We start from the raw sequence: 14465 nt of genomic DNA on the forward strand, positions 1-14465 counted from the left end.
AAACTGAGAATATCATTCTGCCTTATTTACCTCTACCAATGTTTAAATGATATCTCCAATATTATTTTTGTCTAACAGAAATTGGAACTATCTTCAACTTTTTCCTAGGCTTAAAAAAAATCCATCACTTGCTTTTCTCAATGTATGACTTGATATTTAAAATATGGGCTGGAATTTCTGGTTTTCTTAGAGTTCTCAGGATACAAAAAAACAGGAAAAGTTAAGTCTTTACTGATCACATTGAGTGAATGAATGAATGAATGAATGAATAAAAAATATATTCACTCCCTACCACATGCAAGGCATTTTTATGTGTTAATCTCTCTCTTTTTAAGTACCATTTAAAAGAGTATTTTTTAAAATTAATTTTCATTTTAGAGAAGAGAAAAATGAGGTTCAGAGAGGGTGACTTGCCTAATATTTCACAGTCAGGATTTTTACCCAGGATTCTCCTTTATGCAAAGTCTATGTTTTCTTTCTATTATATCACAGACTGTGTCACACTCGAGAGTCATCTTTGGCTCATGTTTGAGTCACTTTCTTGGCTTATCAACAGTAGGCTGGGATGAAAAAACCAAAGGTTGACATCCTCATAGAGTTGAAAGGAAGGGACCACCGTCTGTTATAACAAAGCAAAAGAAACAGAGAGGCCCATTATATGAACTCGTCTGTCTAGACAGATGACTAAACAGGGGTCCCTCCAGGGTTAGACTTGAATTTCCTCTGTTCAGCCTGTTGGATAGTTAGCAATAAAAAAAAAAAAAAAAAATTTGCTCAAAGGCTGTGGTACTAATCCAAGCCCTCCTACACTACCCAGAGAGTAGTATAAAAGTCATTTCTGTGCAGCCTGCATGTGTTAAAGTTTCAAGCAGAAATTAGATTGAGAGGCGAAGAGCCCTAAAAATACTTGTGCCGTCTGGCTGAGAACCCAACTGCCCCTTTATAACTCCAGGGACAGCACTTTGAACACACAGCAGGAGCGGGGGCTAATCTAGGTGTTCCCGTGGGACCATCCACGACAAGAATGCATCAACTCTGGGCTTGGCTTTCCTATGCGCTAGCAAGTAACTTGCCTCTTTCTCTCTCCATGCTCCTGGGGACTCTGAATTTTACCCAACTTATACCATGAAAAATACTACTGACACTGAAGAAAAAGGCAGTGTCCTTTCATCCAGGCTGAGAGATACAAACAGAGGTCAGAGATAATAAGATTGTTTTAACCCTATTAATACTGCTGTGCTTAGTGTACAAAAGCTACCCCAGGAAGGAACTAGGAGTTGCCTAATTGATCAAGTGGCCCCATGGAAAAACTGGGAGCAGACCAGTGGACTAAGACTTCACTCATTTCCCAAGAAATCCTTAGCAATATGCTATTTCTATTACGGTCCATATTTGCAAAGTTCATTCACTCCCTCACTTAACAAATATTTACTGGATGCCTCAATCTGCAACATTCTTTGACATGTATGGGTATATATAGGGTGGCCAAGAGCTGGAGATGGAATTTCCACGGCCTTGGTCTGGTACCATTCTGAAATTTTACTAGGCATTAAAGGATTAATGGAGTAGTTTAAGAACTCAGATTTACTAGCCTGGAAAAAAAAAAAAAAGTTGTTCTTATATAGGGAGAAAAAATGAAATTCCAGGATTTTACCTTGCACACTCCAGTAATTACCCAGTGTGGACAAGAGAATCACTTAAGGATGTACCATACAGTGTACTAGTTTGGGTAAGAAGCAACCATTGTCGTTCCTCAAATGGGGGTAGGAGGTCTTACCTCCTCAGACAGGAGGTAAAGACGAGCTAAACTCAGAAGCCACTGCCTAATTCCAACACCATCATTCAAGTCATTGGGTTCTGCTGCTCACTCTGAATTTCCATAGGTTTGGGGGAGACAAATACTGGCTTCAAAAGAAAATAAGAAAGCCATCCAAATATATCTTTTTTCTCTTCCTTTTTCAGAAAAGAATGATCTCCCTTAAATATAGTTATATATTATTTTCACTCAGTGAATTCTCCTTTCTTGACATCTCATCCCTTCACCCCAAATATTCTTGTTCATATTTAAGTTCATCGTCTTAGGGGACTGATTGGGTTGGATAAACTTTGGAACCAGAAAGACCAAGTTCAAGTTCTGGCTCTGCCACTTGTTATCTGTGTGACTGTGGGGTAATTATATGATGTCTGTAAGCCTCGGTTTCCTCATCTGTAAAACTGAAAATAACAGTAGTGTTTATCCTATGATGTGCTGAGCTGTGCTAAGTTGCTCAGTTGTGTCCGACTCTTTGTGATTCCATGGACTGTAGCCCACCAGGCTCCTCTGTCCAGGGGATTCTAGAGGCAAGAACACTGAAGTGGGTTGCCATGCCCTCCTCTAAGGGATCTTCCCAAGTCATGGATTGAACCCAGGTCTTCTGCATGGCAGGGAGATTTTTTACCATCTAAGTTACCAGGGAAGCCCAAGAATACTGGAGTGGGTAGCCTCTTCTCCAGGGGAACTTCTTGACCAGGAGTCAGACTGGGGTCTCTTGCATTACAGGCAGATTCTTTACAAGATGAGCTACCAGGGAGCTACCTATATTATCCTATAGGGCTAATATAAAGATTAGTGCAGTGCCTAACATAAGTATGCAATAACTAACAGTGATCAATATCATTATTATTCATTTTCTTATTACTAAAGCCAGGATCCAACCTCTTCATTTATTGACATCCCACCTAGATCTTTGCCTTTTTTTCATGCAGAAATTCATGCAGAAACTCATCATAGGACATGGATAGCTAGACAAAAATCACAGTAGCAAATGTTACATAAACTCTCAAAACAGAGATTCTCAAATCTGGCTGCACATCAGAATGCCCTGGGAAGCTTTTTAAAACTAAAGATGCCAGCTCCCAGCCCAGACCAACCAAATCAGAATTTCTGGAGGTGGACCCCAGTCTGAGTTTATGCTTTTTATATTATACACAGTGAAGTTGAGAATCTCAGTAGCAGAGCACCCACGTAGAGACCACAGCCCTGAGGGTCAGCACTTCCAGTAAAGGATCTGAGTGCTCTGCTATCTGAAGTCCAAGTCCAAGTTTTTGTCATGGTCCCAGCGTACCTGTGGGTAAGCTGGTCCTGACGCTTCCCCTGTTCAGTTTCCGAAAACCAGTCCACTCTCTCCCTAACAATAACACTTGAGTAAAGCATCCCTGAAGACACAATGGCCTCAGTGCCACAGGGAGCTGCCCTCCCGCTCCCCTGAATACACACAGTGGACGAGGTGAGTAGCAGCCTTGAGAAAACAAGCAACGCAGAGCAGAAAAACAGAGAGGCAACCCCTGCGGTGGATGTGAACAGAAACGAATCAGCTCCACTTCAGAGCAAAGATACAGTCCAGCTGAAGATTAGAAAAATATGGTCTGACCGTTTAGATTTCACAAGGATCCAAAACCAATTTAGAGTCCAGTTGGTGGACAAAGTTCACATTCAGCAAAACAGCTCCAGCAGTTGCATCATCCACACAACAGGGCAATTCAGAAATACAGATGTCCAGCCATGTGCAAAACAATGCTTTCATTTTTTTCTGCTCTTTCCCACTGCTGACCCCAAAAGCAGGATGGAGATGCTCAGCATCTGCTGCTACTAAGAATAGGCTGCCGAGCTGATGGGGAACTTGCAAGCAGGGATTTACCCAGCATGCTCAGGGGCGTTCAGAGCAGATGGATGGCTGCCCCTGGGCTGAGAGGGGCACAGGAGATGCCCCATGCCAGGTGGGGTCATTCTGCAGTGTTCTCACTGGATACAGCAGGAGGGAGCCTGAAACTAAGCCATTGACCTCATCGGTTACTGTAAGGAAACTAAGGCTCAGGTTAGACAGAATTTGAGGGAGCCACATGGTACTCAATGTTTAACTCATTCAATTGGCATGGAACTCATACAAAAGAGATAAGAAATAGGAGAGTCATGGTACCTCTAGCTACAGCTAAGCATCTTCAGACTTACAGTCTCATAGAAACTTAACCTGGATTCTGAAGAACATTTACCGGATACTGCTGGGCATGTCGGGAACATACTGGCAACCTGAGACCCTAAGGCGAAGAGAGGTGAGTACATGTTTTGGAGGTAAGCCTGAGTTTCCCTGACACACATAAATTTCACAGAACATATCAGGACTTGCTTCCTAAATCTAGTACTACCAACTGTGCCTCTGACACCAAACAAACTTGTTTTGGTTGGAGGAATAAGTTGTATATAAAAATGAAGGGGACTTCCCTGGCAGTCCAATGGTTAAGACTTTGCCTTCCAATGCAGGGATATGGGTTCCATCCGTGGTCAGGGAGTTAAGATCCCACATGCCCCATAGCCAAAAAACCAAAACATAAAGCAGAAGCAATATTGTAACAAATTCAACAAAGACTTTAAAAATAACAATAAAATAAAAGTGAAGCAGAAGGAAATTGATGTCTGTCTTATAAAGCCAACTGACTAAGTATTCAGCAAATATCCATTATAAAGCTCCTTATAATTCCATGGACAAAGCAAAAGTGTGGATCCAACCATGCCATACCAACAACATAGAAAGTTTTTAACATGGGTGAAATCCTTCTCTTTTCTCCAACTCCTCCACTTACACTACAGTAGACTATACCATTTGGTCAAACTCCTCTCTTCTAGACCCACTGCCAAACAGATCCTTTTCTTGTGCTCCTTCTTGCCCTACTGAAGTCATGATGGAATGTAGTTGTGGATAACTGTACATCTCCTGCGGTCCGGCCAGGAGGTCAGCATGCCCAGGTAAGACGCTGCTCCCTCAGCCTGGGTCCCACAACAAAAGATGTCATAGAATCCATAGAATATAAGTGAGGGATCAACCTTTGTGATGTGCCTTTAAGAAGGGGAAAGAAGCTCTAATGACTTTGAGCTGTACAATGGACTTTGTACACCACGGGTCCATTATATCTTCTGAATAACAGATACCTCAACATGACTATTTTCATGTTAAAATTTAAAAAGTTAAAGGAAAGAAAATATTTTAATCCAAAGTTGTTTCAAGTAAAGAGTAAAAAGAACCAGAATAATAAAAAAAAAATAACAGATACCTGATACAATGATTTTGCCCTGTTCTCCAGCCTCACTGTTTCACAGTGGGTCTCCTGGAGGTATACATTCAATTTTTCAAAGGATACAGTAAGTGCTTCTGCTGTTTCATGATTCATCAAGACAGTAGTCATGCGAGCTCAAAGAGGGAGAAAACATGAAAGGGCAAATCTTCCCCTTCCTGAAAGCTGAAAACTTCCTAGTGCTACTGACTGACTGCCAAACTATCCTCCCAAAGGCCACCTTTTCAAGAAGCAAATACCAGCTCCCCCTAAGAAGGCTTCCTTGACCTGTCTAGAGCAAGTTCATCGATTCTTCTGACCTCTCAGACCCTTACTTATAATCAACCACATGGTGTTAGCTTCTCAGTCTGGTTGGGCTGGTTTGGTCAGCCTGAGCTCCTCACCAAGTCAAAGGCTCCTGAAGTTAGGATCTGTGTTCTATTACTGCATCCACTGACAGAGCTCACACAGCATCTGAAGGCAGTAGACTCGATTGACGTGTCTTATAGAGATGGATGAAGGAGTCGAACCAACATCCCAGTGTAAAGTCTTGCTGCTCAAAACTTAAAAATTGGAACACAAACTCTGGTCCAACAGGAATGCTTTTTGACTGATAAGAGACATAGTTTTACACATTCCCTGGCTTATGACCTCATTTCAAAGTTTAGGCAAACGTACAAGGCACAGCTGGACGGATCCAAAGAGCCTTCCAAGTCTGACTTTCCACTTCCTACAGGAAGAGACAGCTTGTCATTCTCGGAGGCCAACCGTGGTCACCTATGAGTTTAGTGTCTTGTGTTCCTGGGCATGAATCGAGGGTGGCTGTGACTAAGCAGTCCAATAAGAACAGCCTCCAGCAGCTGCCATTCCATACTTGTCAGCACAAGATGGGAGACCCAAGAGGTTATTTGCATACACAGAAGGTGCAAAGGTAGCTTCTTACCAGAAAGGAAGGGGGTGGGTTGCCAGTAATTCAGGAGTGTCCATTTAAAACAAACAAACAAACAAACAAACAAAAAACATATTCTATATACAGAACCCATTTGTGACCTGCCTATCAAATTATCTGTTAAAGAATGAACTCAGCACAGGGAAGGTCTTGTTGAAGTTCCTAGTTGTTGGAACTTCCTTGGGCTGAGTGCCTTCCCAGTGCATTGCCAAAACCAGCTCACTGGGCTTCCTGCTCTTGCCTTGGTCACTGTCCTTCATTTTGCTGCAGAACCCGTTGGCTAAAACTACCCTTCTCCCCATTTGATTCAGAGGAAAAACCACAGACTTGGCAATGGCCTCCAAGTCCCCACCTGACCCATCTGTCATTATCTCTCTCATCTCATCTCCTAGGATACTTCTGATCAAATTGCAACTCACCTCCCCACTCCCCAGTGTTGCTCTGATTTTCTGTCCTATCACATTGATCACATTCTACCATTCTCATCTTTTTAATTAATTGTCTATCTTCTTCCTCCAAAATGTGAAGCTCCCCAAGGGCAAAGTTTTCTGTTTTATTCACTGATGGCATCGCTAGTGCCTAGATGGATGCCTAGCACGTTGCAACAATGAACACTGTGGAGTGAATGACGATCGTAAGGATGTCTCGTGTTTACCTTCGTCTTCCTAGGATCTTTGCCTGCATTAGACATCTATCTTACAACTAGATCTATATTGGTAGTGCACGTAGAGACCTTTTTAATGGAAGGCTTGCTGGGAAGCAGAATGAATATGACTAGTCGTTCTTTTCCTGCTTCAGTAGAAAAATGCTTATTCCCATTGTTTAAATCTGCACAGTGCTGAGAGTTCTTATGGTATTAAGACTTTAAACTTCCTGTTTTCCAGTGGTTATTAAGCCTGACCAGTATGATCCAAGGGCAGCTATGAAGTGACCACGGTAGTGAGTGCCTCTTCCTCTGGTGTTAGTTCACTGTTATATTTACCCTTCACCACATAGCAAACAACCTAGCTCTCAAACTGGTAGAAATAACAGAGAAATCACTCGGGGCACAAAGACAATTCCTGGGCATGTTTATTTTAAAAAAATATGCTTTTTTTTTTGGTTCAGCATGTAGAAGAACTGGCTATTTCTCTATCTTGATCGTCAAAAACACTACAGTAGTTATAGAATAGCCATATTGTGTGGTTGGATTCAAAAATACTGGATGGTTCTAAAACAACATCAAAATCACAGGAGATCTAGGTTGCACAAAGAAAATACCAAGTCATTTATTATTAACTTTTTCTGTTTAATATCTGGGTCAGATTTTTACCTGCTCGAATACCTCTGGTTGGAAAAAAAAAAAAAAAAAAAAAAACCAAAACACTATTTGGAAAGAGAAAACTTCAGTTACTTGGAACTGAGTTGGGCTGAGTGAGTAGAGTTTACATTCCATTGTTGGCGAGATCCTTACCCCGTGGAATGTCTCAGAACAGATTTCAGGCCATGAAGAGGTCAGCGGTGCTTTGACCAAACACTACCTCAGCGAACTAAACATTATACATCGGCTACGGCATTATAAATTGTACATCACTTGCACGTTATACATTTGTTTTGAAACTGCGCTGCCCAATCCAGCCTCACAGGGAGGCATCCACTCGCGTGCATAACCTCCCAATGAGACATCCACCCGCCGCCACGTGGTCATCTGCCTGCACATTCACAGCCCCTCTGTGGTGAGTGGTAAGCAGGGGTGATGTGTGACCAGCGTGATTAACCACAGACCTAACTCGATCATTGTATGCATTGGGGGACATGGAGAGCACAGGGTGAAAACGTGGTCACGCTATGGATTCGGGGTCTCACACTTGCGGGACCAGCTGATCAAACAGAGGCCCTGCTAGATCTGAATCCTTCAGGCTGAAGGACTTGGAGTAAACAGACCGGCAGAATAAGAGCCTCCACTGCGTCAGGTTAGTCGGGACTGGTGCACCTGCGCTGTCTTTTAAAGGTACAGACTCCTTGGGTTCCACCCGCCCTAGGGACTCTGACTCAAGACAGGCCCGGGAATCTGCTTTTGATGACCCTTCGGAACATACAAAAAAATGCAGGCCACACTCTGAGAAGCCCATCCTTAAATCTGAACCAAGCTAACGAAAGGCATCACGCTCAGTAAATACTAAGAACAAACAAAGCTGGATTTGCCTTCATGACTCTTAACCCATTTCTTCCTGAAGAGACCATCTGGACTGCTTATCTCCTGGACTCATCTATATTAGAAGAAAAACCTTCAGGCCGGCTAAGCTCATCTCAACCTACATTTTGGAGGAGAGTGAACTTAAAGGTGGGGGGAAGCAAGGGGGAAATGATGTAGCGGCCACACAGGCTACGAGGCGGGGCCACACAGGCTACAAGGAGGGCCACACAGGCTACGAGGCGAGGCCACACAGGCTTCCTCCAGGGGATCTGATATAAAATTGAGGAGGCATCAGCACTGACAGTCCAAGCATGGGTGTCAGGACATGTGGTGATAACTACACCCAGGTTAGAGAGGGAGGGAGGAAAGCCAGAGGCGCCACGGGTCCCCCCACCCCGCCGACTCCCTGCGGCCACTCCCAGCATCTCCTTGGAATGGAGAAGCAGTTCACACAAGGTGACAGGGATGACCCTCAAGCCGCTTGGCACCAGCCAGCCTCCACTTAACGAGTGTTCAGAATCACAGTCAGCATGGAGAAATTCACCCTGACCCTGGACGCCTGCCCCCTGGCATCGGCTCACTTACATTTTTACTCAATTACTATTTCTAAGAACAGAGACCAAAAAAAAAAAAAAAAATTGCAGAGCCCCACTGCTCAGCAGTCTTGCATGGAAGGTCTGGAAGGGTCTGCAGGCTTGACTCCCAGGCGGGTAGCTGGGTGGGGCAGGAGGGCCTCCCACTGAACAGGGATCTCTTTCCCCAGCCTCACCCTCTGAGACACTCCTGATTTTCCCAGACTCAGAAGAGGCAGGGTGGGCTTCCAATGTTTTTCCACCAAAGAAAGGGGGAGGCTTGCAGCCATTAAATGACCGAAAATAACCCCAAGTGAGAAGGCGTGTCCGAGGCCAAGTGGAAGGGTAGACCTCTCCACTTGTTTACTATAAGGAAAAGATGAAAAGAAAATTAATCCAAAGTGGTAGGTAAGAGAATTATAAAAACTAATGGGATGGGATTCCCAAGAGAAACAAAAGAAAAGCAAAAAAAAAAAGTTTGGGGTCTCTGTGGTGTGGTGGAGGGCATGTGGGCCAGACCTGAATTCAGGATTAGCTTCTATTCCCTTTGCTAGTTTGATGACCAAGGACAAGGTATTCACCTCTCCAAGCCAGAGTTCCCTGAAAAATGGGGAATTCATCCCACCCTCGCCAACCAACCAACGTGGGGAGAATAAGGATGACAGGCCTTCAGTACCCGGGACATGGAGGCCGGGTTGGGGGGATTGGAATTCAACACATGTTTTCCTTCTCTCACCCCTTTCCCTTGTCTTTTCCAACAAGCTGGCAAAACAAACAAACAAAAATCAGACAATTAACTCCTTGGTTTAGACAGTACAATAAAATATAAATTTAGAGATGGAAAAGCAAATACAATCTGCCTTACAAACGGGAACTTAAAAAGTATGGATGAAGCCATTCACTCTTTTTATTCACATGGCAGCTTCTAGCCATTCTGAGGCTTTCTGTACTCAAATAAATATATATTCTCAATGGAATCAGTTTTGCTTTTGAGGAAAGCCCAGCTTAGGTCACTGTAAACAGACTATTTCATTTCTTGATTCCTTGATTCCCAAGGAGTAAGGTTAGTAGCTCAGTTGATAAAGAATCTGCTTGCAGTGCAGGAGATCCAGGTTTGACCCCTGGGTCGGGAAGATCCTCTGGAGAAGGAAATGGCAACCCACTCCAGTATTCTTGCCGGGTAAATCCCATGGACAGAGGAGCCCGATGGGCTGCAGTTCATGGGGTTGCAAAAAATCGAGCATGACTGAGTGACTAACACTTTCATAATTAGGAGTGGTAAAGTGCACAGCAGGATAACCCAGGGAGTGAAGACCCCTATTGGGGAAATAAAAACATTTCTCCTGTCCTTATTTGGGATCTCCACTTGAATTTAGTATCCATATAATTCATGCTTCTTCAGGGCCTCAAAAGTGTAGAGGGAACCAATGCCAGACCAGTAAGTCCATTTCCTCCCTTCTTGAGCATGGATCAGGGTACCACCTGGGCCAGAGTGTTTGAGTGTCATGATCACCTAAGACCTGTTCTTTGCTGTGGTCTCATGGCTCAGCAGATGATAAAAGATGGCACTCAATAAAAGCTGGCTGATTTATTAATGTTCCAAATCAGAACGGGGTGAGCTCTCCAGCTTTGGTGACCCAGCCTACCACACGGGATTAGGCTCTGAGGGGCCTGCACTTGTCCTGAGGGTCAGGGCACAGTGGCAAGCTCTCAGGTTCAGCCAACTGAAGCCTTGACCATGATCACCCCATTCTGTCATGCAACCCGTATGAAGGCCACAAACCACCCATTAATGACCGTATGAAGGCCACAATGACCAGCATACATTTCCCACTGTCCTCCCTGTAGAACTTCAAAGGAGAGAAAAATCTCCTTCTTCCCTTTCAGTTCAGTACCAGAAACATTCATTGAGCCATTGCTGTGTGTCAGAAATAAGAACACAGGTTCAAATAAGAGACCAAAAAAAGGAACGCTTGACATTCTGGCCATACAATCCACGCACCCCCGCCCAGAGTATCCTCCCAGGGAGTCAAGAGATCAATCTATCAAGTCACTTGGGAAGCCCTGGATCACACATCTCATAGACCCACCATCCATCCTCCCGCATATTAGAATCAAGTCATCATAGCACTTCAAAGCATTCATGAGTTTTTCTGATGGACACGCTGACTACAAGATCGGGGGGCACCTGTGTGACTGTCCAGCTACGAGGCTGCACTTCAGACTTCTCTTTTGCCTCTGACAAGTCCCCCCCCACCCAGGAGACAAACACTAAAGATGGGCCGGCTACCACTACGTCAAATGAGGTATATAAAGCAGACGAGTGTACTCACCAAGGTACCCACAGAAAACCTGGGACTGTCTGGAGCACAAGCTGCCCACTGAGCCAGAGGGTGTTGTAACAACTGGGCAGACAGCTAGGAGTTTTAAAAAGCACAGTCATTAGCTATTTTACTGAGGAGATGCCTATACAGAGCTATACAAAGATTCAATGCAGAAGAGGGACTCAATGCATGTATTTATCTACCATTCCCCCAGAAACAGAAGGGCCCCGCTACTCAGGGCCAGGGGACTACGGGGTAAGCAAGTCTGGGGGATTGTGGATTTCTCACCCCAGATCTTTTGGCATGCCTTAACCAGCAATCAGGCTCCTGAATTTAGCATTCCCCTTAACACATTCTAGTGTTAAAATAACAATGTACAATTTATATACTGAAACAGTCACATAAATACTTGACTTATATTAAAGATGAATAGGAAAGGCCCTGACCTTTTGAACAAAAGACAGACTCCCTCTTAAGAATAAAACTCTGATTTTCATTTGGTTGGCCTCGATTTCAGTTTTCTTAAAACCACCTATTACCATTTCTAACTTACACATGAAAACTCCTACATCAGTGATCAAAAATTCAAGTATGTACTGGTTTAGGGCTGCTTAGTGATAATTTAAAAACCTAGGCCTCCTTGGAATGGATTATATGCATCTTCCATGATACTTTTTGACATCCTGAAATTCTGAACTCTGCCTTCTTTAAAGATCCTGTATGCATACTAAATGTCAGATTTTTGCATGAGATGATGTGGATGGACACCCCTGCTCTGTCATTAGTCTCCTGGAATCTGAGCAAATGCCTTGATGCACCTAAGCCTCTGTTGCTATAAAATGAAACTGACATCATGCTATTCCTGAGGGTTTATTGAAATGGGATATTTAAAAGAAACTCACAAATAAAAGGTGCTTGGGGATATAATAATACCAGTTATCTAACTTATTTGATTGAATCCCCAATGGCCTTCCAGGTCTGCATGAACAGACTTCCTTCCCAGCTCCTTATACCAATTTAAAATCCATGCACCTTCCATTCACTTAGGACATGTCTTCTAAAAGTAGCATGACCACTATTCATACCTGACTTGAAGATTTCTTTGGACAAAACACACAGGTCTTATAGACTTCCCCCTCCCCTCTCTCTCTCTCTTTTTTTTTTTTTTTACCAGATTTTTATGTTTCTCTCTCAATTCTAAAGCAGATAGGGAAAACTTTTTTCCATGCCCTATAACTTACCACCTCCAACATTCAGCCCCCTAACGAGATCCCAGGGACACATTTTCACACTTGTGGGGATTACAGCTTCCAGTCAAAACCCTCTTTAATTGAGATGTGGGAGGTGCCCGGCCTGGATGGCTCGGAAGACGAAGGCCCAACACCCAGGCCTCGGTAACATGTTGCTCTCACGTCGCCACCATACGCTGCTACCAGCTGACATCTGCTCACACACGTTCTCACCCACAAGCAACGACGGTGTTTATTTTCAGAGCCCTCTGTACAGCCTCCCTGAGAGAAAATTCCCTCCCATCACCCGTCAGCAAAGATAGGAGGCTACAGACAGGGTAGAAACTGTCACAAGATCAGCAAGGCACACGATGTCTTCTCATTCAGATCTGACCTCTAAAAAGAGATGCTGAAAGCTCTCTGCGATAAAAATCTCAAGGAAGAGAACCAGAGACAGGCAGGGCATGCAGAGCGTGGCTGGGTCAGCAGCACGTTCTCTTCGCATGAGGGCCTTGTGCGTTTCTGGGGGGATTTCACTCCTTTTCCTGGGAAATAGCACCTTCTTCAGGCCAGTGGCTGTGTGGTGCTGCAGAGGGATACTGATTCTGTTAATGGAATCCAGATCCCTGAACTCACCCCTGATCACCCAGGTCAAAGGAAGTCTATGAGAGAACAGGGCAAGCTAACTGTCATCATCTGTCATTTCCAACAAGCAGTCCTCAAGTAGGCACCTTTGGTTTACTCTCGCTCTGCTATCAAGCTACAGCATTAAAATGCTTTCCTTCCTCCCCTCCCCTTTTTGTTTATTTTGTTTTGTTTTTAAGCAGGGCCAAAGAACAGGGTGAGTTTCACTGGTGGCTCAGTTATTAAAGAACCTGCCTGCAATGCAAGAGTCACAGGTTCGATCCCTGGGTGGAGAAGATGCCCCTGGAAAAGGAAATGGCAACTCCAGTATTCTTGCCTGAAAAAATTCCATGGACAGAGGAGCCTGGCAGGCTACAGACTATGGGATTGCAAATAGTCGGACACGACTGAGAGACTAAACCACCTCCATAAAGAAAAGGGTGGTCTGGTGTTGATCCAGGGCCTCAGAAGTTAAGACCACAAATCAGATGGAAATATAAGTGATGCAAATAAGGGTGATTTATGCCAAAGAAAGTAACTGTTAGTTGTTGTTTTTTTAATCAATTTTCAAGATCTATGTGTTTGAAGTCACACTAGAAACAGGTAAACTTTTTCTATTAATAAGTTTTGAGGTCTATGTGAAATGCTTTCTAAAATGTGAAACCCTAGGGAAAATCTGAGACATGAATAGTCTTAGAGATACAATCATTTTTAGAAGTCCCTGGGTATACTCATGGATAATGGGGGAGCATGGCTCAGGTAAGTCAGAAGATAAAAACAGTCCTGGAATTAAAATTTTGCATGAGTAATTTACAAAATAACTAAAAGACAATGAAGCTAACTCTAAAAGTGCTAGAACTCCTTTTTGGCTGTGATGACACAACTAATAAATAAAGCAAACAAACCTGAACACACAAGGTTTCCAGAGTGTGCTTCTGAGCTACCTACTTGGATCTCACCTTGAAATTAAAGAATAATTATCTTGGTAACTCCCTGGTGGTCCAGTGGTTAGAACAATGTGCCCTCACTGCTGAGGACCCCGGTTAGATCCCTGGTGGGGAACTAAAATGCCTCAAGCTACGAGACATGGCCAAGAAAAAAAAAAGAAAACTATTGAATAATAATTTGGATGGAGGATAGGAGACAAAGTCCTTGGAATCCACACCCAGCACTCCAGGCGACCCTTTTGCTTGGCAGAATTCCAGAAACACTAGTATAGCCCTTGTGACCTAGAGGTTAGAAAGGCCTTTTACAAAAAGTTCATTTGTCGTCCAAACAACCCAATCAGGTGGATCACAATCCTCTCATAAGGGTTGTCTGTTCTGGGTAATTAGTCTTTTTATGTAGCTTAGCCAGAGAGAAAGACATTCTTGCTGCAATGACATCTTAAGCAGAATTAAATGTCACTGCAAATGGGCTTCCCAAGTGGTGCTAGTGATTAAGAACCCGCCTGCCATTGCGAGAGATGCAAGAGACTCAGGTTCCATCCCTGGGTCAGGAAGATCC

General features: G+C 43.7%; 1 protein-coding gene across 2 annotated transcripts in view; it reads right to left on the minus strand.

Annotated features, from left to right (window-relative positions):
* TGFB2 (transforming growth factor beta 2) overlaps window positions 1-14465 on the minus strand; it is a 94844-nt gene that overhangs the window by 66718 nt on the left and 13661 nt on the right. Inside the window, exon 2 of one of the 2 annotated variants that reach the window (XM_040263264.1) lies at window positions 11116-11199. The exons of the other annotated variant lie outside the window; for it this stretch is intronic. Coding sequence (XP_040119198.1) covers window positions 11116-11199 — 84 coding nt within the window. The remainder of the gene's footprint in view (window positions 1-11115; window positions 11200-14465) is intronic. 2 annotated transcript variants of the gene reach the window in all.

This window comes from Oryx dammah, unplaced genomic scaffold (assembly GCF_014754425.2).
Source record: "Oryx dammah isolate SB20612 unplaced genomic scaffold, SCBI_Odam_1.1 HiC_scaffold_21, whole genome shotgun sequence".
In the NCBI taxonomy this organism is placed as follows: domain Eukaryota; kingdom Metazoa; phylum Chordata; class Mammalia; order Artiodactyla; family Bovidae; genus Oryx; species Oryx dammah.